The 26490-nt window shown below is 50.8% G+C and overlaps 1 protein-coding gene across 4 annotated transcripts in view; it reads right to left on the bottom strand.

Moving 5' to 3' along the window:
* CASC3 (CASC3 exon junction complex subunit) overlaps window positions 1-26490 on the bottom strand; it is a 458504-nt gene that overhangs the window by 377817 nt on the left and 54197 nt on the right. For all 4 annotated transcript variants that reach the window (XM_078645688.1, XM_078645689.1, XM_078645690.1 and 1 more), the window contains exons 2-3: window positions 22703-22730; window positions 10750-10790 (exon numbers count right to left, since the gene is read on the bottom strand). In XM_078645688.1, coding sequence (XP_078501814.1) covers window positions 10750-10790; window positions 22703-22730 — 69 coding nt within the window. The remainder of the gene's footprint in view (window positions 1-10749; window positions 10791-22702; window positions 22731-26490) is intronic.

Genomic DNA, 26490 nt, shown 5'->3' with positions numbered 1-26490 from the left:
GGTCCAGCACCTCCCTGTCCAGTTCCCATTCGTGGGAAGGAGACTTCTCCCTGCTCAGTGCGTCCGCCAAGACGTTGTCCTTGCCCGGGACGTACTCCGCTTTCAACGCTATTCCATGTGCCAGAAGCCAGTTCCAGATTCTTTGCGACTCTCGAGATAACGAGATGGAACGCGTCCCCCCCCTGTTTGTTCAGGTAGTGCCTCGTCGTGGTGTTGTCCGTCCTGACGAGCACTGGGGAGTGATGAATGCGTGGAAGAAACGCCTGTAGAGCCAGGAAAACCGCCCGTAACTCCAACAGATTGATATGGAGCCTGGTTTCCTGTGTTGTCCATTTGCCGTTGATTTGTAGTTCCTGGAGGACAGCTCCCCAGCCTTCCAGGGACGCATCCGTAGTTATTACGTGTGGCTCTGCTGGGAGCAGGAACGGCAGACCCTTTGACAGATGGTGGAAAGATGTCCACCATTGCAAATGATTGATAATGGGTCGAGTGACTCGTATGCGGTCCTGGAAAGAACCTGTGGCTTGAGTCCATTGCTTTGTCAGTGCCTCCTGAAGTGGACGCATTTTTAGGCGGCAGTGTGGAATGAGCAGTATGCATGAGGACATCATGCCTAGGAGGGACTTGAACGTGCGGACCGGAAGGGTCTTCCGCGAAGCCACTGCCTTGGCCAAGGAGATGAGTTTGATTTTCCTCTCCTGAGAGGGGAAAACCTTGACACGGTCCGTGTCCAGAGTCGCTCCAAGGAACGTGATGACCTTGGTGGGTTCCAGAGTTGACTTGGCAGTGTTGAGGGTCAGTCCTAGGCGGTGGAAAATATCCAGACAGGCGCTGGAGGACGAGGCCGCGGCGGCCGCCGTCGGTGCCTTCACCAGCCAGTCGTCCAGGTATGGAAACACCTGGTGGCCTTGTTGACGAAGAAATGCTGCCACTGGTGAAAGGCATTTGGTAAAGATCCTTGGGGCCGATTTGAGGCCAAATGGAAGGACCCGAAATTGGTAGTGCTGTCCTGCCACCGCAAACCTGAGGAACTTCCTGTGCCCTTTGAGAATAGGTATATGATAGTAGGCGTCCTGGAGGTCTAAGGACGTCATGTAGTCCCCTTTCTCCAGCAGACCAAGGATTTCTTGCAGAGTCACCATACGAAACGATTGTTTCTTTAGGAACACGTTGAGTGCCCTGAGATCCAGGATTGGGCGCCATTTCTTTCCTTTTGGGTGGATTAGGAAGAAGTGAGAGTAGAAACCCTGATTCTTGTGGGCCCGTGGAACTCTCTCTATCGCTCCTTTCTGCAGCATGGAAGCTATTTCCTGAAGAAGTAATCGTAGGTGCCTGTGTGATCGCTGGCACGGTGGCGTAGTTGGGGGGATAGAGGTAAATTCTAGGGAATGTCCAAATCGAATGAGTTGGAGTACCCACCGATCTGTTGTTATAGTTTGCCAATTGCGATGGAAGTATTTCAGTTTCCCTCCAAGTCTTAAAGAATGTAGTGGTGGAGGGGCTAGCGAGGGAGACAAGTCATTGTCTGTTGCCAGCAGGTCGTTTTTGGCCTCTTCCTCGGTAATTGGACTTGCCGTAGGAAGACTGTCGGCCTTGTTGAGGTTGTCGCTGTTGAAACTGCGGCTTGGACTGTGAATATGTGTACGAAGACCGATTCTGATAGGAACCTTTGTATGCAGGTTGAGCTCTTCCCCGGTTGCCACGAAAGGACTGGGTCCGGAATTGTAAAGTACCCAGAGCCTTGGCAGTATCCGTGTCCTTTTTTATGGTGGTAAGGGCCGCGTCAATCTGTTCCCCAAACAGATGCTGGCCATCGTAAGGCATATCTAATATCCTGGTTTGCACCTCCTGGCGGAAAGTGGTGGCCTTGAGCCAGCCCTGTCGCCTCAGGACTGCAGCCCCTGCCCGTTGCCGGAAACCAGTCATGGCGGCATCAATGGCACAATCGATGAGCTCTGAGGCAGAGGTCTGTCCTTCCAAGAGAAGTGAATGTGCCTCTTCTCTGACATCCTCCGGCAGATTTGAAAGATAGGGTGCAATGTCCGCCCAGAGTTGGCGATTGTAACGGCCCAGGAGGGCTATCGAATTAGCCACTTTGACCGTCATGGCTGAAGTGGTAGTAAAGCGTTTGCCAATGGCATCCAGTTTCCTGCCCTCCTTATCAGGTGGCGTCGATAGAGGCGAGGCTGGATTTCGAGAGTTCTTCTGCGCCGCTTGAGTCACCACGGAATCTGGTTTGGGGTGACCTGTCAGGCATGCCGGTGCCGTGGAGGTGGCCTTGTATTTCTTATCAAGCCTGGGCACCACCACCTGTATAGAAGCAGGCGCTTGCATGATTTGTTTGCCCTGCTTCCAGATGTAGTCAATTATGGGGATTGATCTTGAAGTCTTCCTAGTGGGCTCCTTGAAGTCATAAAGGAAGCATTCCGTTTCCTGAGTTTCCATGGACATATGGAACCTCTTGGCCGCCCGCTCAATGATGTTGTGGAATCCACCGATATCTTCAGGTGGAGACTCCGAGGTCTGCGGATCCGGAGAGGCTGGAGAATGTGCCACATAATCTTGGTCTACATCCGGGTCCGACTGGTCGTCATCGACTTCACCTTCCTCCTGTTCCCTCTCCTCATCGTCAGATGAGGGAGCGTCCTGAATCGGAACCTGTGTCTTCTCAATGACCAGGGGAGTTGGTCTATGGCGAGATGAAGGAGCTGGCGCCTGCGCAGCTGGAGGTGCTGACGCAGAATGTTTCTCCGGGAACCTTTCCTTATAATCCTGGATGAGGAATTGTAGGTCCGAGACAATGGATGCGGGGAGACACACCATAGGAGTAATCTGTGTCTGGGGCGGAGGTTGGACCTGTTGTTGTAGAAGGTCTTCCTCCTCTTCCGGCTCCTCGTCTGTGGTTTGGCATTTCAGGACTAGGTCCGAAGGACTAGTAGCCTGTGTAAAGGAGTCCTCGTCCGACTCCTGACCTTGTAGTAGACAGGCCGGAGGAAGTTGTTGTATCCTACCGGGCGAGATCTGCTGCGGCGTAATAGGCTGTTTAGTAATTTTCACAGTGACATGGCTCACTTGCGGTGGAAAGGCATCCATGGCGTGGGAGAGGAGTGCAGACTCCTTCCAGGGTCCTGTCGACGTCGACGCTGAAAGCAACGGTGCCGTGGTAGGTATGGTCGTCGACGGTAATTTAGTCGTCGTCGACGGTGGCTGCGACGACGATGTCTTCTTCGACGACATTTTCGTCGACAGTAAAGTCCCCACCGTCGACGGTGTACTCGTCGTCGACGACTTTCCCACCGTCGACGGGCTGATCCTCGTCGACGAGGTAGACTTCGTCTACGGCGTTGTTCTCGTCGACGGTGTCGTCGTCGTCGGCGCCTTCGACGAGGGTCTCGTCGTCGACGACATCTTTGTCGTCGATGGTGTGACCGGGATGGTCGACGGCGTAGGTCTACTCGCCGACGATGAAGGCGTGGTCCTCGTCGTCGAGGAGGAAGCCGATGAGGCAGTCGTCGTCGACACTGTCGTCGTTGAGACGGTTTTCTGTGCTGAATGCACCATTGACGCCGTCGTCGTCGTCGCCGGGACCAGTGGCTGCTTCCCGGGGACAGGCAGGTCCTTGCCAGACACAGATGGCTTGCCCTCTGAGGACTTTTTAGAAGTCTTCATAGGAGGGGTGTCTGTGGGGCTAGGGGAAGAAACCCTTGGCCTCTTCAAGGAAAATTGCGACACTCCAGACACACTCTCACCTTCGGACACCAAGTCATCAGTCTTGGTCTTGAGCCTGTTGAGCCACAACAGAAGTCGACCTTCTCGGTCCTTGAGGGTCTTGTTGGAGAAGGTCCGACATATTTTGCAGTCCTTTGCCTGGTGGGGAGGGTAAAGGCAATATAAACATTTATCACGTTTATCCTCAATGTGAAGTCTTTTCTTGCTGCAGGAAGAACAAGCCCGGAAAAGACCCTTCTTCTGACTATCAGACATAACTGTAGAGAATAATTAAAGTTGTTTTTTGAAGAAAAGAGAAATTCCTGAGGAGAACTCCGGTGGAGACTCCCTAGCACAACGTGCGGCAGAAAATCTGAGAGACTTGGGCTCCTGGCAGGAAGTTTCTAGAAGGAGGTGGTAGCTGATTGGCTGTTTTACTTTATTTGGTCCTTTTTACAAAAGGACACAGATAGGCCACCAAGGTGGGACCCTTTGGGCCTGCTCTGTTTGGTCCTTCCTACAAAAGGACGTGGATAGGCTACTAAGGTGAGACCTTTGGGCCTATTATTTTCTATGTATGTCTTTAGGACATTACTTTTTATATACCGGAGGCTCCCGTCTCGACGACGGGGAATGATTCAGGCATGTGAATCTATGAAAGACACCCAAATACTGGATAATCTGTTAATTTTTTGTAGGTGAAGTTTGTCTTGTTTGGCGTTTGTTTTGAGCCAGGTACGTTGCAGCTTTCCAATTTGTTGTTTTATGTTTTTTATTTCTATGTTTCTCCAAGGCGCTTTTTTCCTTTTGTTCTGTTGTGTGGTTTTGAGTGGTATCAAGATGTCAAAAGCTTCCTGTAGCCACTCATATAGATTCTGAACAGAATTTATGGTTTCCAGATTTATACTGGATGTTAGTTGTGTTTCCAAGTGTTCCAAATTGAGTTTGTCCCACGGCCGATAGGGGGATGGATGTAAGGTAGTTTTAGGTGAGTCGCTTAGTGTGGTTTTATGTTGGAAAGCAAGCAAGTGCTGGTGTGTAAGTGGATTAAAACCGGCTACTGGGTTAGCTTAGCAGGCACTTTATTCTGCTACCAACAGATATCGCTATTAGGAGCGTCTGTGTTGATATAAGACCAACATGTTTCGGCCAAAAGACCTGTTCAAGTGTCACAGCCTTCTTCAGGATCAGCTACTCTGCTACTGTGATCTAGGTGTTGTGCATACACTGGTGAATAAACAATGTGCAATATAAAAAAGTGGTATACTGAACCAGTTGTGTGTCTTTACAGTATGTTCATTGCATAACCTGTGGTAAAAAGAGTGGTAAAAACATGTTTTGTCTAGTTTTTACCCCCAGGTTATGGAATGAACATACTGAACAGAAACACAACTGATCGGTAGAACACCGTTTTATTGCACATGGTTCACAATGCGTGGTACAATAAGTGCTGCAGCCCTTAGAGGCCTTCCCTCGTCACAGTCCGGGCGGCTCCTCCAGGTGGGTTGTATTATGAATACCATTTTATGTTTCTGCTTCTCGCACTGTGAGAAAGCAGAAGGGTTTGTTTGGGGAGGGTGTGGGCGATCCTGCTCCAGGCAAGGGAGTAGTGGCTTGTCCATTGTTGTGGGCACTGACCAAACCAGTCATACGCACTCTCCGGTTTTCTTCAGGGAGGCTGCATGCAGCCTGCATGGAGAAAACAGCCTCCCCCTTAGACACCTTTGTGGTCGGAGTCCCAACCAATCACAACGCATTGTGATTGGCTTAAGGGAGGAGAGTGAGGCTGCCTGTTTCCTGTGAGGAGCAGAGAGAATAGACTCGGTGCGGGACCGGAGGCAAAGGTAAGTTTTTTGCTTTTTTAAACAAGCCCTCCCGCGGGACCACCCCACCTGCGAGTCATGCTGGCTGTGACTGGTCACAGTGCCCTTGGTACCTATGGTACCTCTTACAATGGACTTGCATGTGGCCAGAGAGTTGCTAATTGGGTTTTGCAACAGTACAGTTTAGGGAAAGAACCTGGTTGGCAGGAACCCAGGGCACACGCAGTCAAAGTACATCAAAGATTTGGCAAAAAGGGGGGGAACCATGCATCAAGGGGCACTTTCTTACAGTACTGTTGACATTTCCACAGTCTAACTATACTTTTGGCCACCACAGGTGACTGAATTTCAAGTAACAACAAGAAATGTTGATAAATTCAAAAAGCCTGTTGCATGATGGAGTACAAGTTTCTATAGCTTGGAGGGTACGTAAGCGCTAAGCCTTTAAAACAATAACTTTCAATCCAAGAACATCTTCCATGTTAGCAGTTTCAGTATCACCTAGAGCCATGAGCCCAGAGATTACATAACAATATTTTATTTTATTGTTTGATTAATTAAATCACTAAAATGTGTATAAAAACATAAAACACTGATCAAACGTTTTACCCTGTACTGCTCCCATCGCAATCAATATAAGTTTAGGAGTAGAATATTAATATAAGTTCTCTTCCAGTGCAAGGTAGTGATCGTTTATGGACTAGCACAAAGTATGTTATATTATTATTTACATTAAATAAAAGTAAAAATCCCTTCTAAAAAGGAAGAAGACACCAATCAAGAATGTAGAGCAAAAAGGGAGAGCATGTTCGTAGGCTGTTCAAAATGAGAAAATGTTAAGTAGCTGAGGAGCGTAGGACTGTATTGTCCAACAATTCATTTGTATATTGATAAATGGCTGAATAGATGCTCTACATTGAATTTACGGTACAAAAGGGGGTGGTGATGGACGGAGCATCTGAATCAATCAAACACTCACACCCAGTCAAAAGATCTGGGTTTAATCCATCACCGTTCTTTAGCCCACTCTGCCACCCCAGTTCAGACATGGCTATATGCAAATCAGTCTGACCCTGTGCCTCATGGTAACAGTCCAGCCCGAACTGCCAAGCCATGTCTTCCCTGGACCGGAAACAAGCTTCTGAGGACCGGTTTCTGGCATTCCAGCCGTCTTCAGCCCGGCTTGCTTGAATCCAGTGGCAAAGTGAGCAAGGGACTCACGTCTGAGCATACCCTGCCACACTTATGGCGGCCAAAAACGGTACAAAAGGGGGTGGTGATGGACTGTGTTTTTTTGCAATTTTCACCCCGAGTGGGCTGGGTATGCTCAGACGTGAGTCCCAGGCTCTCCACACCACTGGAGTCAAGCTATCCAGGCTGGTGAAGGCTGATAGCCAGAAACCGGTCCTTGGATGCTTGATTCCGGTCTGGGAAAGACATGGCTTGGTAGTTTGGACTGGACTGTTCCCATGCGGCACAGGGTCAGAGCTGATTTGCATATAGCCAGTGTCTAACCCAGGGTGGTGTGGAGTGCAAAAAACGATGGATTTAGGCCCAGATCCTTGTACTGGGGTGAATGTATGACATTGTTCTACATTCTGTCCATCAACTGTGTTTTTTGCAATTTTCACCCCGAGTGGGCTGGGTATGCTCAGACGTGAGTCCCAGGCTCTCCACACCACTGGAGTCAAGCTATCCAGGCTGATGAAGGCTGATAGCCAGAAACCGGTCCTTGGATGCTTGATTCCGGTCTGGGAAAGACATGGCTTGGTAGTTCGGACTGGACTGTTCCCATGAGGCACAGGGTCAGAGCTGATTTGCATATAGCCAGTGTCTAACCCAGGGTGGTGTGGAGTGCACAAAAACGATGGATTTAGGCCCAGATCCTTGTACTGGGGTGAATGTATGACATTGTTCTACATTCTGTCCATCAACTGTGTTTTTTGCAATTTTCACCCCGAGTGGGCTGGGTATGCTCAGACGTGAGTCCCAGGTTCTCCACACCACTGTAGTCAAGCTATCCAGGCTGATGAAGGCTGACAGCCAGAAACCGGTCCTTGGATGCTTGATTCCGGTCTGGGAAAGACATGGCATGGTAGTTCGGACTGGACTGTTCCCATGAGGCACAGGGTCAGAGCCGATTTGCATATAGCCAGTGTCTAACTCAGGGTGGCGTGGAGTGCAAAAAAACGATGGATTTAGGCCCAGATCCTTGTACTGGGGTGAATGTATGACATTGTTCTATATTCTGTCCATCAACTGTGTTTGTTGCTAGATTGAATTTAGCTTGTTCCGTCTTGTGCTACTGTGATTTTAGGTTGAGGTTCAGAGTTACACTGATCGATAACAGAACATTGATTTTACGTCTTTTTCTCAGCCTCACAGCTTGGAATTCTGTATTACCTTAAGCAGGACCCCACTGTTATTGAAGGAGCAGTCTTTCAATATAAAACATGGGTTTGATTTATCTAGAAGTACATAACTGCTGGAGTTAGCCTCAGCTGCAGTAGGGATTAAGTCATGGAAAAAGAACAAAGTAATCAAATATGAATTCTTTATCCTCTTTACAAGTAGTTGAAATGGAAACTTAGAAGTGGACATGCAGGTACATACTATCCCAGATTACCTATTTGCTACTGAGTAGTGTAGGCGTTTTCCTATTGAAAGTATTGCACCAGTGCAGAGAATGCTTATATTCAGCTCCTTCAAATTAGATAGTAGTGCAGGGACAGAGTATCTGACAGTTGCTGCCCATTTAACGTGCTGATTGCTTCAACCTCAAGGATAGCTAGTTAAAAGAAATCTAGAGTACAGACAAGCACAGTGTGACCATCCAGTTTTCTAATTATCAAGTCCTTTTGTAGACTTCAGTAGCTTTTAACAGTTGAAAAGTAAGCCTACAGTAACCATACAATACAACTAAATGGAAACCCATAAAAAGGCAGTTTAGAAGTTTGCCAACCTGCTCTAATTGCAGAACGAAAAACTTAAATCCCTGCACTACCATACTATTTCCCAGTCAATATTGTGATTTGTTAATTAAATCCATTGCATAACAGATAAAATAGTTTAAAAAAACATGATACTAAGCCATAAGAATGAGTATGTTACCTAAAAAAACTCAAATTTCCTCCATATCCAGTTAAAAAGGTTTTTAAATATAAAGGTTGGGGCGGGCCCTTGTGTCAAAGGGCTTAAATGGTAGGGTGGTTTCAGGAAATGTACAAGAAAGTATGCGCTTTATGGGGGCCGATCCACGCAGACAGTATCCCCAGAGTTCTATCCCTTTAGTTCTCAAGCTCTGTGGCCCTTACCCTCGAGCAACATGTGTTTAGCCTAAGGGCCAGTTCTCTAATAAAGTGCATAAAGTAATATCTCTGTGCAATTAAATAGCCTAAAGCTTAAAATTCATGCTATTTGCATCCCTTTACTCAGTAAGTCAAACCCCAAAGACAGTCCACCTTCCGGTTCTTCTTTAGTTTCCTTTTGGCAGTACCTATTTTTGCCCCTGATCCATTTTCTTTATTGAAAGTGCTTGTGCTTTGTCCCGTCGTGGGACCTGAAACTGGCTTTTGTGGAGTTTGGTCCTTAGTGATCCCCAAACACGGAGGTTCTTAATCCGGAAATAAATAGATCTTGTTGGAGTGCTGTGGCCTACTTCCACGGTGTGGCTTTGCTGATGTAAGGACGTGATTTCATTTTGGTTCAGCAAAAAAAACAAGCCTAGATTTTCATTGAAAGTAGTCCAGTATCAGCTTTTGCACTTTGTGTGGGCGTTGAAGAGAACCAAGACGGGGCTGGAGAGCGTCTGAGGGTTTGTATGAATCTCGCACAGCGAGCCATGGCGGAGGGGTCCTTTTGTGCAAGGCATATGGCCGAGGCCTCTAGGCAGGTATTTGCTCCTTCCTTGAAATATAGTTCCATAAGAAGGGTTCTCCTTGCGTTGGCTATGGCGGGACAACGTCATAAGATATGTAGCCACGATTCATGTTTATAATTACGGAGCCTACAAGCTTCTCCAGGTGTGTAGTTGGCCCAGGCCCGGTTAAAATCCGCAATCGGTAGGGCCAGCAGTCGCATATACATTATCTCCCTTCTGACTTTAGGGTTGAGAGAAGCTGAGAGGTAAGGTTGCGGTTTGGTTGCCAGATAGGAGGCATTTAATTGTGCCAAGAAAGAAGAGGTTTTTAATAAGGTCTGGTCTTGCTGGAGGGAGGCTGATCACACTTGTCTGTTAATGGTCTTTTTGTAGGAAAGACAAGTGCAGATTAATTTATCTCCAAAGTGACAAGTGCTTTGTAAAGCGGCACCGTTTTTTTTCAAATAGGATTATAAGGTGGCACTTTAGAAATTGTTCAGGTGACTGCAGAATACGGATGTAGTATTTAAGAAAGTCAGCCTCCATGGTTAGGGTTTGTTTGACCAGTCCCAGTCCCACCCTAGGCAGATATTTTGGTAGTCGGAAAATCTTTTTGTGTCCCACACACTGAGCTCAATCCAGGCAGTTAGTGGAAATGCTTGATGTCCGTAGGAAAGTGCCAGGGGAAGAGATGCTTGGATGACTTTCCTTATTGCCTCAGCTGATGGACTTTGTAGGTTGTTCTAAAGTTTAATTAAACCATAGGTGATGGCCGTTGCTTTCTTCGCTAAGTCGTTTTTGTGAGCTGAGTCTTGGGCAGATTCTGTTAACCATACCCCAGATATTTATACTTTGGAGCAGACGAGATGGACGTGGCAGACGAGATGGACGTACGGTGGATTCTATCTACTTCTCTGTTTCTGCACAGTGGGGCCCAAATGCTAGACGTTAGCTGTCAGTAATCATTCCCTCAAGCTAATGGACTTAAGGGAAGGATTGACTATCCAATCTCTCTGTTGTTAAAAGAGTATGGGCAAGCAGGTGGATCAACAAACACTTTTGCTATGGAACGCAAGTTTAAATGGAGCCTTAAACACTATGAATTCCATTTCCATTTACCCAAGCAATACAAGATATGTGCAAATGGGTGTGGTTCACCTCACATGACCTCATTAAGCCTCACTGCAACTTGCATCAGACAGAGCCACTTTATCTTGCTTAGGTTTTGTGCAATGAATTACTCTGACAACACGTCAAATGTTACTCTAATTGCTGCCAGACGTAGCCAATTGAGTTACTAAACAGTCATTCCAAAATGCACTGTGTACATCCCATGTTGAAAAATGAAAATGCACTCACTTCAGATTCTTCCCCAGCGCTTTCATAATCTGATAGGACAGCTGCAATAGAAGTCACAAGAGAGAAATTTAACAGAGTATACACAAATCACTACAAAACATATAAGCATATAGAGTAGCTACATATTGGGAAAATTGTTAACAAGTTAAAATTACCTAACTTTCAGTTTGACATGGAGACCCCCTTAAACTGATTATGCTGCCGGCGTCTTTCCTGAACTCAGGCAAGATCCTGTATTGTTTTCACGCATACTTCTTTACCAAAGTGACAATACATTGGAGTCTTCGAGATTGCCAGAATGACACTTTCTAACAAAGAAAGAACCCTATTGATTCACGGACCGTGCTACAATAATTTGTAGCAACTAAACTGCCCATCACCCGACAAGTCAAGGAGCCTCACGTATTCTGTTGAGGAGGAAGTTTAACAGATAAGTAACCTTTCCTTCACTAGCAGAATTTAAAGATGTCATCGAAAAAATTTCAACCAGCAAGTCAGTTATTAATTATGCACTCTACTTAAAACTGGTGTCTTAGCGATGCTGTACCCGCTTAGTAAACAATCCATACATTAAAATTCAGGTAATCACTGAAAAACATATAGATGGATTTACACAATATTTTAAGAATGGGCATACAGTTTGTAAGAGACTATGCAAAATGTATGGTTAAAGCCATTTTTTTCTTGAAGGGAAATTTAGACAAGATTATCCACCTTAAAATAGCATGTATGAAAACATATTAGCCCAGCACAAAGCATGTCTACAATTCACTTTGCGTGTCCCCACAAGACTACTGTTCAGAATGTAGGTTTTAAAAAAGCACTTATAAGTGATCTCAGATTAATATGAAATCCTGAAGCCACAGGGAAGTCTTGCACAGTGAAGCTGCATGGCTAATGTTCTCATGAAAAAATGTGAATTTCTCAGTCAAAGAAAAAACTGTTTTTTTATGCACTCTTCTAGAAGGTGGAAAGGCTACTACTGTATCTACAATCAAGCAGCAAGTCAAGATTTACTCCAGAAGACGGAAGGGGTTAGTATCTCATTCAATGTGACAGAAAAGTTAACACTTAACTTCACTGTCCAATCAGCCCATTACTTTTATGCAAACAAACCGCCTAAAACTAAGACCCACACAAACTAAAAATAAATGAATCCAGTATTTGTAAAGCGCGTACTAATCATCCTTAGGGTCTCAAGGCGCGGGGGGAGATTAAGTGAGCTACTGCGTAAGCTGAACTGTCACCGGCGACCGAGCAGTGAGCCCCGCAGTTGGCCGCTCTGTTACACCTCTCCTCTATATAACGCAACTACCATCCATGATCTAGCTGTGATCCCAAACGCCTTTGTAGTTCATTAGTATTAAGGTGCTTTCTATTAACCGTAGCCCCATGGCCACGGATACCCATATAGGCTTTCTCCAGGTCGCTTTAGAGATTTTTGCAAGCGTTCTGGCCGCTGTAGTTTGTAAACAGGATGACTGCGTGGATACAGATGGGATACTGAAAAATAAACTTTGCTGCTGTCCCAACTCAGTTACCAAGAATGCTTAAAAACAAGCATTGGCAAGGGCAATAGCTCTCACATACGGTAGGGCTTTGTCAATTTCTTTTAGCCACGTTTTACAGCAGCGCGGCATCTGTGCAGCATGGTTGAAAGTTAGGGGGAAAAAAGCGCTTTTAATTGGCCAATGCGGACTGTCGTCAAACACTAAATCAGTAACCTAAATAAATCTATTCAAGTAGAATTTCTTGCCACAATGGTTCAGTAATAATGGCACAAAATTGTTAACAAATTTGCTGCTCTTGTAAGTGTTCCAGCAAAGACAACCTTCTTGCGCTCCATATTTAAACTAGGCTCTTTGGCAGGAATAATCCCTCATTTTCATGATAGTAAAAAAAAAGACAATCTAAATTAAAATAATTTACGCACACTGTAGCTATCCAGTACACAGTGCATGGATCGAGCACCCCACAATCTACATTGGACATGCCCAGGGCTTGGATATACAAGGGTGGGAGCACCGAAACACAGCCAGTTACTACATATTTGAGAAAAGAATACCTTTCCTCGAAAAGCACATCTTTTGAAATGGTGACTACAGGTTTTTAAAGGAATTAGAGTGATAAAATAAACTGCACCAGAAAGAGACTGTGGAAGGAAAAGGGTGGAGAGAAAAAAAAACTCTTGTATCAGTAGTAACAATTTAAACACACAAAAAATGAAACCAGCATTTGCAAAGCGGTAGATCTCGCATTTGCGAGAGTTTAAGCTGTTGGCATTGTGAATGACAATGCCTTTTATTCATCTGTTTTGATAATTAACACATAAATAAAAGGCACTGTCATTTACAATGCCAATAGCTCAAACTCTTGTAAATGCAAGACCTCAACCGCCATTGTCCTGGGCTGCCTGGAAAGGGAAAGTGTGCATGGCGCGTTGAAAGTTGCAGGAAAGTATGTCATGCCTACTGTAGGACAAATGCATTAAACAAAACAGTGTTACAACCTAAATAAGACATACTGTGTAACAACTGAAGTAAAAGGGCCAGTCCTCATGGGAGGTTACAAATGAAGGCAAGGCGGTACTAAAGAAGGACTTACAAGCATATTAATGAATCAGAAGCCAGAATTTACAAAGGACAATGACAAGCGAATGAAAAATATGGATGTACAGTGGGTGGAGCTTCAAGTTAATACTCGAATACCAGCATGCCTCGCAGACTGATAAGGGAACTCTCTAAAAATTGTTAGGATTTGAAAGAAGCAGAAAATATTTTTACCTTGAAGGAAAAAAGAAATAAAAGTGCAATTGCACTAATACACTATGAAAACTCGATTGCAGAAATGCCAATACATACAAATTGTTGAGAATTCCAAAGTTACTACGGGAAACCTGAGACTCTTGCCAGGTTCTTGGAGTACTCCTGAAAATATTTATGGACACCAGTTTAAGAAAATTGTAAATGTACACCAGTTGGCTTACTTCTTAAGGTGCATGCAGAATTACACTTTTTTAAATCAACAGCACGTATCCAGCAGTACTCCAGGAAACATGCGACGCTCCAGGATTCCAGAGTTAGTCCTGGGAAGGTTTGCGCCTTCCCAGTTTTACTTGCCTACATTGTGTACAATTTCACGAGTGCAAAGAGCTTTGTGTTAATGTACTTAAACTTGTATGTTTATGTTAATACGAAAATATCTATTACCAAGGAATTTTGAGGGCATTACTCTTCCTGTTGCCAACTTGGAAACAGATTTCCTCTGGCCCTTGACAGGAGTAAATTACTGACTCTTTTCAGGGTGCAAATAGGTCGTGGAAAAGTTTATAAAGACCCCCAAACTCATAAGATTGCTTGTGTTACCAAAATTTCCAAGGCATTCCTATCTCTGTAGCTCACTCCCTGACCCGAGAGAAGATTTACTCATGCATAATATTACACCATGCTGGGGTATTATTATTACGCCTGAGTAACTCCCTTCAAAAGCAAATATGAACGCCTAAATCACACCTTTGGAGTGTGTAATTTGAAGACATTACACTTGGGAATTGCTTTGTGAATCGGACTCTGTAAAATCAATACAATTGTAAATTCAAGCAGAAGAGTAAACACACAAGTGCATATTTGGGATTTCTTTTATTGATTGACTTTTGATGTACAGCAACTGCCAATCTGAGACAAGTGCCAAATACTATATATTGTTTTATTCAGAGTGAAGATAAATTAATTTTCAACTTTTGAGCATAAAACTATAAGAAAGCACATACACTTTACTGAAAAGTGTTATACTAAGTAAACAAGGTTTTGATGGATGAATGAATATCTTTTTTGCTACCTTGGAATATGATGCGTGTGATAGTTGGGTCTCTAGGCACTAGATAGTTCCATTAACTTTGAGTCGTAAACTGCCATCAGAACTTACATTTTTTCAAAGCTGTGGTACGAAAATGATGCTTTACGGTGCATCTTTCATCTTGATGTTCTAAATCATTCAGGAGGAATCATCTCCTAACCCCATATCAATTTCAAGTTATGGTCTGTTTTACCCAAGGTCACAGTGACTGACCTTATCACATGAGCATTTAATTTCGGGTAAATGTATTAAAAAGGAATATTCCTCTGATGGCGCTTATGATAACTGTTAGACGGGGACCTGGAGGGTCGGCCGAGCACAGTGATCGCACAGACAGGTAACTTCCCCCCCACAGATGGACACCACACAAAGATCAGGGTAACACCTTTTATAGGCACTTCTGGTAGTAGAGTGGTACGATACAAGGCGATCAGGACACGATGATCCTCTCAATTCTAGTCTCTAGTAAGGGAAGGGGGTAGCGGGACAGTCTTGGTACCCACGGGTACTGAGGTGTAACGGTGATAGCTCACAATCCTCGAGCTCGGTGTTCGGATGGGTCAGACCGCGGCAGCGCCGGCAGGTCCCGAAGAGGTCGTATGTGGCAACGGGCCGCGGCAGCGCCAGCAGGTCCCAACGAGGATGAAGGTTACAACGGGCCGCGGCAGCGCCAGCAGGTCCCACGAGAATGCAGGTTGCAACGGGCCGCGGCAGCGCCAGCAGGTCCCACGAGGATGAAGGTTACAACGGGCCGCGGCAGCGCCAGCAGGTCCCACGAGGATGAAGGTTGCAGAGGGCCGCGGCAGCGCCAGCAGGCAGGACAATAGTTCACAAGGCCGGGCTGTGGCAGCGCCAGCAGTCCGTCAAGGATGAGTTCGTCGCGGTGTCTCTCGACTCCAGGATACAACTGCCTTCCTGTCCTGGGGCGGCCTCAGTTATAGGTCTGGCGCCCTTTGATGTCCGGACCCTCGCTCTTGGAGGTCGGGAGGTCTGGGATGAGGGAGTCCAGACACCCAGCAGGGGGGTGGAGCCAGCGCCCGAGGAGGCTGGGGGTGCTCGGCACCTGGCGGGGGAGAGCCATCGACACTTCTTACTCCCATTGACCTGCCAAGTGGTCCGTTCACCTCCTGGGTGGAGGGTGGTGCCGGGATGTCGGGGCCTGGCCAGGCCCAGGGTTGGGGTCGGGCTGAGGCCGCGCGGCCGCGTGGTGCCGTGTCCAAGATGGCGGCTGGGCCGGGCAATGGTGCTGACGGCGGCCCGGGCCCTGTCCTGCGGGGAGGGAGCGAGCCCTTCATGTGGCCTGTCCAACATGCGTCCCCCCCAGCTGAAGGCGGGGAGAGTCACCCATCTTCTTGGGGACTTTCCTCGTCGAGGCGGAAAAAGCGGGACAGGCCATCCGCGTTGGCGTGGTCTTGGCCAGGGCGATGCTCCACAGTGAAGTCCATTCCCTGCAGGGAGATGGACCATCGCAATAGTTTGGAGTTCTCCCCCCGCATCTGCATGAGCCATTGCAGGGGCCGATGATCTGTCTGTACCCGGAAATGGGTTCCGAAGAGGTAGGGCCGGAGCTTCTTGAGGGCCCATACCACTGCGAAGGCCTCTCGCTCAATGGTGCTCCAGCGCTGTTCTCGGGGCAGTAGGCGTCTGCTGATGAAGGCCACGGGTTGGTCCACTCCTTCGGGGTTCAGTTGGGAGAGGACGGCTCCAATACCATGGTCGGAGGCATCGGTCTGCACGATGAACTCGCGGCTGTAGTCGGGGGCCTGGAGCACCGGAGCAGTGCACATGGCGGCCTTCAGCGTCTCGAAGGCCGCGTGACAGTCGGGAGTCCAGTTGACTCGTTTTGGGTTGTTCCTAGACGTGAGTTCCGTGAGGGGCCCCACAATGCTGCCATAGTCCCTCACAAACCGCCGGTAGTATCCGGTGAGCCCCAGGAAGGCTCGGACCTCTGTTTGTGTTTCGGGGGGTTGCCAGGACTGGATGGCAGCTACCTTGAGTTGGAGGGGGGCCACCAGACCGCTCCCCACTTGGTGTCCGAGGTAGGTCACGGACCCCTGGCCGATTTGGCACTTGCTGGCCTTTATGGTGAGGCCGGCCTGTTGGAGGGCCTGCAGGACCGCTCTGAGGTGGTGGAGGTGGTCTGCCCAGTGGCGGCTGTATACCGCGATGTCGTCCAGGTAGGCGGCGCTGAATTCTTCAAGGCCCGCCAATACCTGGTTCACCAGTCTTTGAAAGGTGGCTGGAGCGTTCTTCATGCCGAAGGGCATCACTCTGAAATGGTAGTGCCCGTCCGGGGTGGAGAAAGCGGAACGTTCTTGGGCCCTGGGGGTGAGGCCGATCTGCCAGTAGCCCGCTGTCAGGTCAAAGATGCTTAGGTAGCGGGCTGCCCCCATGCGGTCGACTAGTTCATCTGCTCGGGGGATAGGGTGAGCGTCGGTTCGGGTGACCGCGTTCAGCCCCCGATAGTCGATGCAGAATCGGAGCTCCGGCGTGGTGCCCGGTGCCGCGGCCTTGGGGACCAGGACGACCGGGCTGGCCCAGGGACTGTCCGAAGGCTCGATGACCCCGAGGGCGAGCATCTTGGAGACTTCTTCTTGGATGCATGTACGTACCCGATCCGGTACTCGGTACGCCCGGTGTCGGACAGGAGGACTGTCCCCCGTGTCCACGTCGTGCAGGCACCAGGAGGTGACTCCGGGTGCGAGGGAGAACAGGTTCGCGAACGGCAGCAGGAGGGCCCGGCAATCTTGACGCTGCTCTGGGGTCAGGACCTCGGAGAGTCGGACCCCGTCCACCGAGCCATCTCTTTCCCGAGTCCTCAGTAGGTCAGGGAGGGGCTCGGAGTCTCCTTCTGTGCCACTGTCGGTCGCCATCAGCAGGCTGAGCTCTGAGCGCATGAAGTGGGGTTTGAGTCTGTTGGCGTGGAGGACCCGGAGGGGGTTCCGGGGGGACTCCAGGTCGATGAGATAGGTGACGGGACTCCTGCGCTCGATCACCTTGAAGGGCCCCGTCCATTTGTCTTGCAAGGCACACGGTTCGATGGGGGACATCACCCATACCTGCTGACCCGGTTCAAACTCGATGGAGGAGGCATGTTGGTCGTACCACTTCTTCATGTCCTCTTGACTGGCCTCCAGATTGGCTTTAGCGATCTCCCTGAATTTCCGGGTCTGCTTTCGGAGGGTCAGGAGGTATTTGTAGACGTCCGGAGGGGTCTTTAGGGGGGCCATTTCCCATTCCTCCTTCACTAGGCTGAGAGGCCCGCGAAAGGGGTGTCCGTACAGGAGTTCGAAGGGGCTGAAGCCGAGGGACTTCTGGGGGACTTCTCGGTAGGCGAAGAGGAGGCACGGTAGTAGCACGTCCCACTGGCGGCGTAGGGGTTCTTCCAGCCCCATGATCATTCCCTTGAGGGTGCGGTTGAACCGCTCGACCAGTCCGTTCCCCTGGGGGTGATGAAGCGGTAAGTGACTCCGCACTGCTGCCAGAGGGATTTCATATACTTTGAAATAAAGTTCGTACCCCTGTCGCTGACGACTTCCCGGGGGAAGCCCACTCGAGAGAAGATCCCCATCAAGGCTCGACCCACTACTGGGGCTGTTATAGTACGAAGGGGGACCGCCTCAGGATAGCGGGTGGCGTGGTCCACCAGGACCAGGATGAAGCGATGCCCCTGTGCTGTTCGGGGGTCCAGGGGCCCCACAATGTCTATTCCCACCCTTTCGAACGGGGTGGTCACCACGGGGAATGGTTGTAGGGGTGCCTTGAGTTTGCGGCCGCTCTTCCCGCTGGCCTGGCAGGTCGGGCAGGACCGGCAATGGTTGGAGACGTCATTTCTCATTTTGGGCCAAAAAAAGTGAGTCACCAGGCGGTGGTAGGTCTTGTCTTGGCCCAGGTGCCCGGCCAGGGGGACATCATGGGCTAGGTTCAACAGGAAGTCTCGGAAGTGGAGGGGCACCACCAGCACTCGTCCGGCCCCCAGTTCTGCGATTTTCTGTTCGCTGTACAAGAGATCATTGTCCCAATAAACCCAGTGGGCCCCGGTGGTGTCTCCTTGGCTCTGGGCGAGCGCTTGCTGTCGCAATCCCTCGAGGGAGGGGCAGGTCTTTTGCTCCTGCCGGAATTGTTCCTGGGTGGGCCCCCCTTCTTGACGCCACTGAGCCAGGTCGGGAAGCTCGGGGGGCTGTGTGGACCCCTCTGTGGTGGGGTCCGGGTGGTCGGTCTGGAGGAAGTCTTCTTCTGGAGTGATCGAGGGCGGAGGTGCTGCCCATTCTGGTTCTTCTGGTCTAGGGATGGTGCGGGTGGCCATGGACCGGGTGGTTACGCACGCCCAGTCCGGGAGACCCAACATCCCCAGATGCTCTCTTCTTTCCACAGCGGCCCACGGGGAGCTCTCAAGATCGTTCCCCAGGAGGCAGTCCATGGGGGCATTGTCGCGGACAGTTACTTTCAGCATGCCGGACACTCCTCCCCATTCGAAGGGGACGCAGGCCATCCGACACAGGCTCTCCGAGTTATCTGCCGATCGGACGGGGCAAAGTACGTTTGGTAGGATTTGTTCTGGGGTCACCAGGTGACAACGGACGGCCGTCACACTGGCCCCGGTGTCACGCAGGGCCTCGGCCTTGCGCCCATTGATGCTCACCCATTGGCTGTACTTCCGAGTGTTGGCGGGCAGGGGAGTCCGCGGGACCATGTCTCTTCCTCCCAGGCATGCCAGGGTCATGGCGGCGGGTTCCCACTCGAACTGCTCCGACTCATAGGTCTCCGTGTCTTCGGAGACTTGTTCTTCTCCCAGGGCGGCGGCCGCCATCTGGCGGGGCCCGGGGACCTGGTTCTTCGGGCAGGTCGGGTCACTGGCATAGTGGCCGACTCGCTGGCATCGATGACACGTCACGTTAGCTCGGAACCCCGGGCGCATCGGGGGGTTTCCCCGGCCTGCTGGGGCCGGGGTGGCGTTAGTGGGCGCGGCCGGGACGGCGTCTCGGCCCCGGCCCGGGCCTCCTCCTCCTCCTCGGGGACGATGATGACCTTGGTTGGTTCTGTTCTGCTCATTCGGCCCACTCCGGGCCACTCGGGTGCTCTCCCACCGGTCAGCCTCGGTGGCGAGCTGCCGGGGTTCAGTCAATTTACTGTCGAGGAGGTGCTGCCTGAGCTCGACGAAGCAGTTGTTGGAGAGGTGCTCCCACACAATGAGATTGAAGAGTTGTTCGTAAGTGGTTACGTTGTTACCCTTGATCCACCCCTCGAAGGCTCGGCTGAAATAGTTCACGTATTCCAACCACGTCGTACCTGGGATCCGGGTGCAGTTGCGGAACCTCTGGCGATACATTTCGGGTGTAAGCCCATATCGACTGAGGAGGGCGGCCTTCATGTGGTCATAGGACGTCATTTGATGGTCCGGAAGCTGCAGCAGGGCATCACGACCCTCGTTGACGAATCTCCCCCATAGACCGGCTCCCCAGTCACTTCGAGCGACCCGGTGGGCGGTCATGGCAATCTCATAGGCCTTGAACCACTGCTGTATGTCGTCGTTCCGGTGATATTCTCGGACCACATCCTTGGGGATGTGGACCTTCTGCTCGGTAGGGCCCGGGGAGTGCGGTTGCTCGGGCACCCCTAGGTTTTTGTTCAGTTTGCGTATTTCTATCTCTGCTAGTTTGCACTCGTGCTCGTATGCCAGTCTTTTTTCTTCGAGGTCTCTCTGTCTCTGTTTTTCCTCTCGCTCTTCTCTGAGCCGTAAGTGTTCTAAGTTTATCTTTTGTTCCGCCAGTTTCAATTCTCCGTCTAATCTGAGTCGTGCCAAGTCTAACTCGTGTAATCTATTTTTTTCCCGCTCTTGGATCTCTTCACGGGAAGGGCCTGTTCTCCGTTCTTCCGTCCGGGTGGTGTTGACTTCCGGGGCTGCGGGGTCCCGGGGGGTTGCGGTATTTGTCTCTGTCCATGCCTCTAGGGCGTTTTTGAAGTCTTCTTTTGTGCTTAGCCCGGTGGTAGCAATGCCTAAGTCCATGCAAAATTGTTTGAGCTCTCGGTGGTTGTATTCTTCCAGCTTTTCCATCTGAAACTTCTCCGCCGATCCGCTCTCTTTGGTCGTCATTGTGGTTTTAGTCGTAGGGTGAGTTACTGTCTGTACGGTACGCGTTGGTTCGGATCGCGCCGCTAGCCACCAATGTTAGACGGGGACCTGGAGGGTCGGCCGAGCACAGTGATCGCACAGACAGGTAACTTCCCCCCCACAGATGGACACCACACAAAGATCAGGGTAACACCTTTTATAGGCACTTCTGGTAGTAGAGTGGTACGATAAAAGGCGATCAGGACACGATGATCCTCTCAATTCTAGTCTCTAGTAAGGGAAGGGGGTAGCGGGACAGTCTTGGTACCCACGGGTACTGAGGTGTAACGGTGATAGCTCACAATCCTCGAGCTCGGTGTTCGGATGGGTCAGACCGCGGCAGCGCCGGCAGGTCCCGAAGAGGTCGTATGTGGCAACGGGCCGCGGCAGCGCCAGCAGGTCCCAACGAGGATGAAGGTTACAACGGGCCGCGGCAGCGCCAGCAGGTCCCACGAGAATGCAGGTTGCAACGGGCCGCGGCAGCGCCAGCAGGTCCCACGAGGATGAAGGTTACAACGGGCCGCGGCAGCGCCAGCAGGTCCCACGAGGATGAAGGTTGCAGAGGGCCGCGGCAGCGCCAGCAGGTCCCACGAGGATGAAGGTTGCAGAGGGCCGTGGCAGCACCAGCAGGCAGGACAATAGTTCACAAGGCAGGGCTGTGGCAGCGCCAGCAGTCCGTCAAGGATGAGTTTGTCGCGGTGTCTCTCGACTCCAGGATACAACTGCCTTCCTGTCCTGGGGCGGCCTCAGTTATAGGTCTGGCGCCCTTTGATGTCCGGACCCTCGCTCTTGGAGGTCGGGAGGTCTGGGATGAGGGAGTCCAGACACCCAGCAGGGGGGTGGAGCCAGCGCCCGAGGAGGCTGGGGGTGCTCGGCACCTGGCGGGGGAGAGCCATCGACACTTCTTACTCCCATTGACCTGCCAAGTGGTCCGTTCACCTCCTGGGTGGAGGGTGGTGCCGGGATGTCGGGGCCAGGCCCAGGGTTGGGGTCGGGCTGAGGCCGCGCGGCCGCGTGGTGCCGTGTCCAAGATGGCGGCTGGGCCGGGCAATGGTGCTGACGGCGGCCCGGGCCCTGTCCTGCGGGGAGGGAGCGAGCCCTTCATGTGGCCTGTCCAACAATAACACATAGAAACAACATTGGCCAGGGCATGAGGTTGCTTTCAGGACTGGAAGCCTTGTACATCGCAATACTGAAAGCAGCCGGGACGCCTGCTGCCCGGCCAGTCCAAACCACTCAGTAGAATAATTCCTTTTGCCAATGCTGTTCAATGTCTTATCGTGAGGCAGGCTCTCATCATGCTGCGAAGGAAAGGTTTGGACATACGGTGAATCACGTGACTGGTGCACCCTGGAGCAGCTATGGAATTGCATTATGTAGTGGTGCTCCAAAGATCTACCTCAGAGTTAACAAGAGGGAAGTTCCTTTTACTGTGACCCCGTGAAACTCCCACCTTTCCTCCGACTGATGGATTTTGGTTTCGTTCTGACCATTCCTATGCATCAGTGGGAGCGTGTGAGGCAGAGAGGAGACGCCATGCGCGTGCACAGCGCCTGTCCGTGCGCGCACATGGTTTGTCTCCCTTCGCGCACCAAAGCGACGACAATAGTGTCGCCAAGGCGAAGCAGCGCATGTGCTACGTTCGCTAGGCAAGACCTAAAAAGGGAAAAGGAAACTATAGATTATAAGGAGTCTGTTAAAACAAGTAGCCAAATATCTAGAGATCCATCACGTCAAAGTTGGAGGATAGCACCGTTAACTGTGGGAACTTTTAATTCGCCAGAGTTGAGTAATTTTATAGAAATTAACCTTTTTGGTAAACTCAAGAAGATCTCCCTATATTATTGATTTGGGGGGGGTCATGTTTTGAGAATTGTATAAGGACCACACCAAGTGTTATGTGGTCTTAAAACATCCTTGCATCAGTGTATAAAGAAGATTTTCTAAGAGCTTAAAAAATAACGAAAAATAAATTGCCATACTCACCATCTCCCTCAATACCATCTTCACTTTCCTAAGAAGAGAAAAGAATTTGGTTAGCATCCCAGGAAATGGTTAGATTTTTGTTATGAGTATGCCGGCTACAACAATGCTTCGAACACAGTGGGTTATGCGAGTTTCTCATGACACTTCATGCCACCCCAAGGATGCCATAATGTGACAAGAGAGCAGGAGAAATGGAAAGGAGGTTACAAATAGAATTCATTGTTGTTCAACCCTAGCAGATGAGAAGCTTAACCTGGTTAGATTTTAAAGGTCCACTAGAAACAAATGCCTACAAATAATGCTGTGGAAATTCTATACTGTACACTGAGTCGTATTTCACTTTTGAGTAGTCCCTAGGGAGCTCTTCTATCATTAAAACAGCAGATACCTGTAATTAGCTACAATGCAGAACTGTTTGAGGTCAATTGTTGCAAATACAATTCCAGGAGACTAAGGAAATGCAAAGATACGCATTTCTATTTATTTTTTTTTTTTTAAGGTTTGCATGCCCTTTACTCCGACATCCAGTGCAAAGCAGCGCAAGGGTGGCTCAAAACGGTCAATGGTTATCAAGAAAGTAGCTTGACTAACTATTGAAACCAGTACCAAAATTGCTAAATGATAAATTGTAACCACCACTACACACTTTTCAAATTTTACAAATGAAAAAATAAAAGCAAATGTATTGCATAGATTACAAAACTTAAAGACTAAACTCACAATTGTTCCATCCATTTGTAATCAACTATGCTTAATTTTGAGAAGCACATTCCACACCAAGCATCCTCCCACTCTAACTCTAGCTTACTTCTCACTCTTTGTGAAAATCAAATGAAAATCAGAAGGTGCCAGAACTAATTAATATGTTACCCAATTTGGGACAGTGTGTGCATTTTCTAACCCAACTCCATATTTGGCTCAAAACACTCATCTTTTTGTGACAAGGTCTTACATACCTACTTTTGTGGTTAGTCTATTTATTACATTAAAGTAGTGCGTTGTGCTACCCACAATTATGCATGGGGTGTTAGAAAGGCGAACCCGGGGGAGGCAGAAGGTGTCTGACTGACCACCCTTAGGTCTACCCCTCCTTCAGAGAAGGGACCGAGCGATGTCGAGAGGACTCCGACGGGAGGGCCCTCTCCTAGAATCGTACAGCAGAGTAACCACACCACTACAAATATACACCACACGTAGATAGAGTTTTCAATCTTTATCTGGCAATAAGTATCGTTTCAATATATACAGCAGATCCAGAGATCTGGAAAGTCTCGTGGCAAGGGGCAAGATAGCGGGACAGTCTTATCGATGGTCGGTTGCAAGGAGACTCTACGCCCAGCTCTCAATCCTCGAGCTGGGGGGTTCCGGAAGGTTGGGCCGCGGCAGCGCCAGCAGGCTCCAAGATGGTTCAGCGAGTGTGGACCGCGGCAGCGCCGGCAGGTTCCAAGATGGTTCAGCGAGTGTGGACCGCGGCAGCGCCAGCAGGTTCCAAGATGGTTCAGCGAGTGTGGACCGCGGCAGCGCCAGCAGGTTCCAAGATGGTTCAGCGAGTGTGGACCGCGGCAGCGCCAGCAGGTTCCAAGATGGTTCAGCGAGTGTGGACCGCGTCAGCAGGTTCCAAGATGGTTCAGAGAGTGTGGACCGTGGCAGCGCCAGCAGGTTCCGAGATGGTTCAGCGAGTGTGGACCGCGGCAGCGCCAGCAGGCTCCAAGATGGTTATAGCAAAGATGGACCGCGGCAGCGCCAGCAGGCTCCAAGGTGGTTACAGCGAAGATGGACAACGGCAGCGCCAGCAGGTTCCAGGTAGAACAGCAAGGGGAGTTCGTCTCAGGGTCAGCCGCGACAGCGTCAGCAGGGCTTCTCGACTCCGGGATACAACTGCCGTCCTACTCCGGGGCTGGCCCAGATATAGGTCTGGAGTCCTTTGATGTCCGGACCCTCTCGCCTGGGGGTCAGAGGGGCCGGGATGATGGTGTCCAGACACCCAGCAGAGGGTGGGGCCAGCGCTCAGGGAGGCCGGAGGCCGATCGAAACCAGGCATCCGGGGACGGTTGGAGAGCCATCGAAACTCCCCTCTCCTTGTCTCTGGTTGAGTGGCCACTCTACCACCCGGAGGGTTCTTGGTGCCTCGATGGCGGGCTCGCTGGGGCCGTGGCCGCGGCTGGTCCGGGACCAAGTGTCTGTGACGTGATGGGCCCAAGATGGCGTCGGGCCTGGAATGAGGGTCCGGGGTGGGCACCAGACCGGTAATGCTGGGGCGGCCCGAGGGTGCCGTGTCAGTGGTTGTGGGCCGCCGGGTGGCGGATCTGGTGGTTTGGAGGGCGTGCAGAGGTGTGCTTGAGGCCGACCCAGGCTGGATGGAGGGCCGATGTCGTCCGGGGCCCGCCATGCGGGAGGGGTAGGACCACGCCACGAGGCCGGGTCCAACACGCGTCCCCCCCAGCTGAAGGCAGGGGAGAGTCACCCATCTTCTTGGGGATTCTCCTCGCCAAGGCGGAAGAATCTGGAGAGGCCGTCAGCGTTGGCGTGGTCGTTGCCAGGGCGATGCTCCATGGTGAAGTTCATCCCTTGGAGGGAGATGGACCAACGTAGCAACTTCGGGTTCTCGCCCCGCATCTGCATCAACCACCGCAGGGGCCGGTGGTCGATCTGTACTCGGAAGTGGGTGCCGAAGAGGTAGGGCCGGAGCTTCTTTAGGGCCCATACGACGGCGAATGCTTCCCTCTCGATGGTGCTCCATCGTTGTTCTCGGGCCAGCAGGCGCCGGCTGATGAAGGCCACAGGAAGGTCAACTCCGTCAGAGTTCATTTGGGACAGTACGGCCCCAATGCCGTGTTCCGAGGCGTCAGTTTGGACGATAAACTCTCGGCTGTAGTCGGGGGCCTGGAGCACCGGGCGGTGCACATGGCAGTCTTTAGTGTCTCAAAGGCTACTTGGCACTCGGGGGTCCAGTGCACCTTCGGGGGTAGTCTCTTGGAGGTTAGTTCTGTGAGGGGCCCCCACAATGCTCCCATAGTCCTTTATGAACCGCCGATAGTATCCAGTGAGCCCCAGGAAGGCTCGGACGGCGGTCTGGGTGACGGGGCGCTCCCAGGCCTGGATGGCGTCGATCTTGGGTTGAATGGGAGCCACTTGGCCGCTCCCCACTTGGTGTCCCAGATAGGTCACGGACCCTTGACCGATCTGGCACTTGCTGGCTTTCATTGTTAGTCCGGCCCGTTGGAGGGCCGTCAGGACCTTCCAGAGGTGGGTCAGGTGCTCGTCCCAACAGAGGCTGTACACCGCAATATCGTTCAGATAGGCGGCACTGAACTCTTCCAGCCCTGCCAGCACCCGATTCACTAGTCTCTGGAAGGTGGCCGGAGCATTCTTCATGCCGAAGGGCATCACGTTGAAGTGGAAGTGGCCATCTGGGGTCGAGAAAGCAGATCGTTCTCGTGCCCCTGGCGTGAGGCCGATTTGCCAGTATCCGGCCGTGAGGTCGAAGGTGCTGAGGTACCTGGCGGCTCCCAGGCGATCGATCAGTTCATCCGCTCGGGGAATGGGATGGGCGTCGGTCCTGGTGACGGCATTCAGTCCCTGGTAGTCGACACAGAACCGCAGCTCCGGAGGCACCCCGGGGGCGGCGGCCTTAGGGACCAGGACGACGGGACTGGCCCATGGACTGTCTGAGGGCTCGACTACCCCTAGGGCTAGCATCTTGGAAACTTCGGCTTGGATGCAGGCCCGGACTCGGTCGGGGACTCGGTAGGCTCGGTGCCGCACGGGCGGACTGTCCCCGGTGTCGA

Source organism: Lissotriton helveticus, chromosome 5_1, assembly GCF_964261635.1.
Source record: "Lissotriton helveticus chromosome 5_1, aLisHel1.1, whole genome shotgun sequence".
NCBI classification, from domain to species: domain Eukaryota; kingdom Metazoa; phylum Chordata; class Amphibia; order Caudata; family Salamandridae; genus Lissotriton; species Lissotriton helveticus.
Note: the sequence above shows the minus strand (reverse complement) of the source record. Positions and strands in the feature narration are given on the sequence as shown.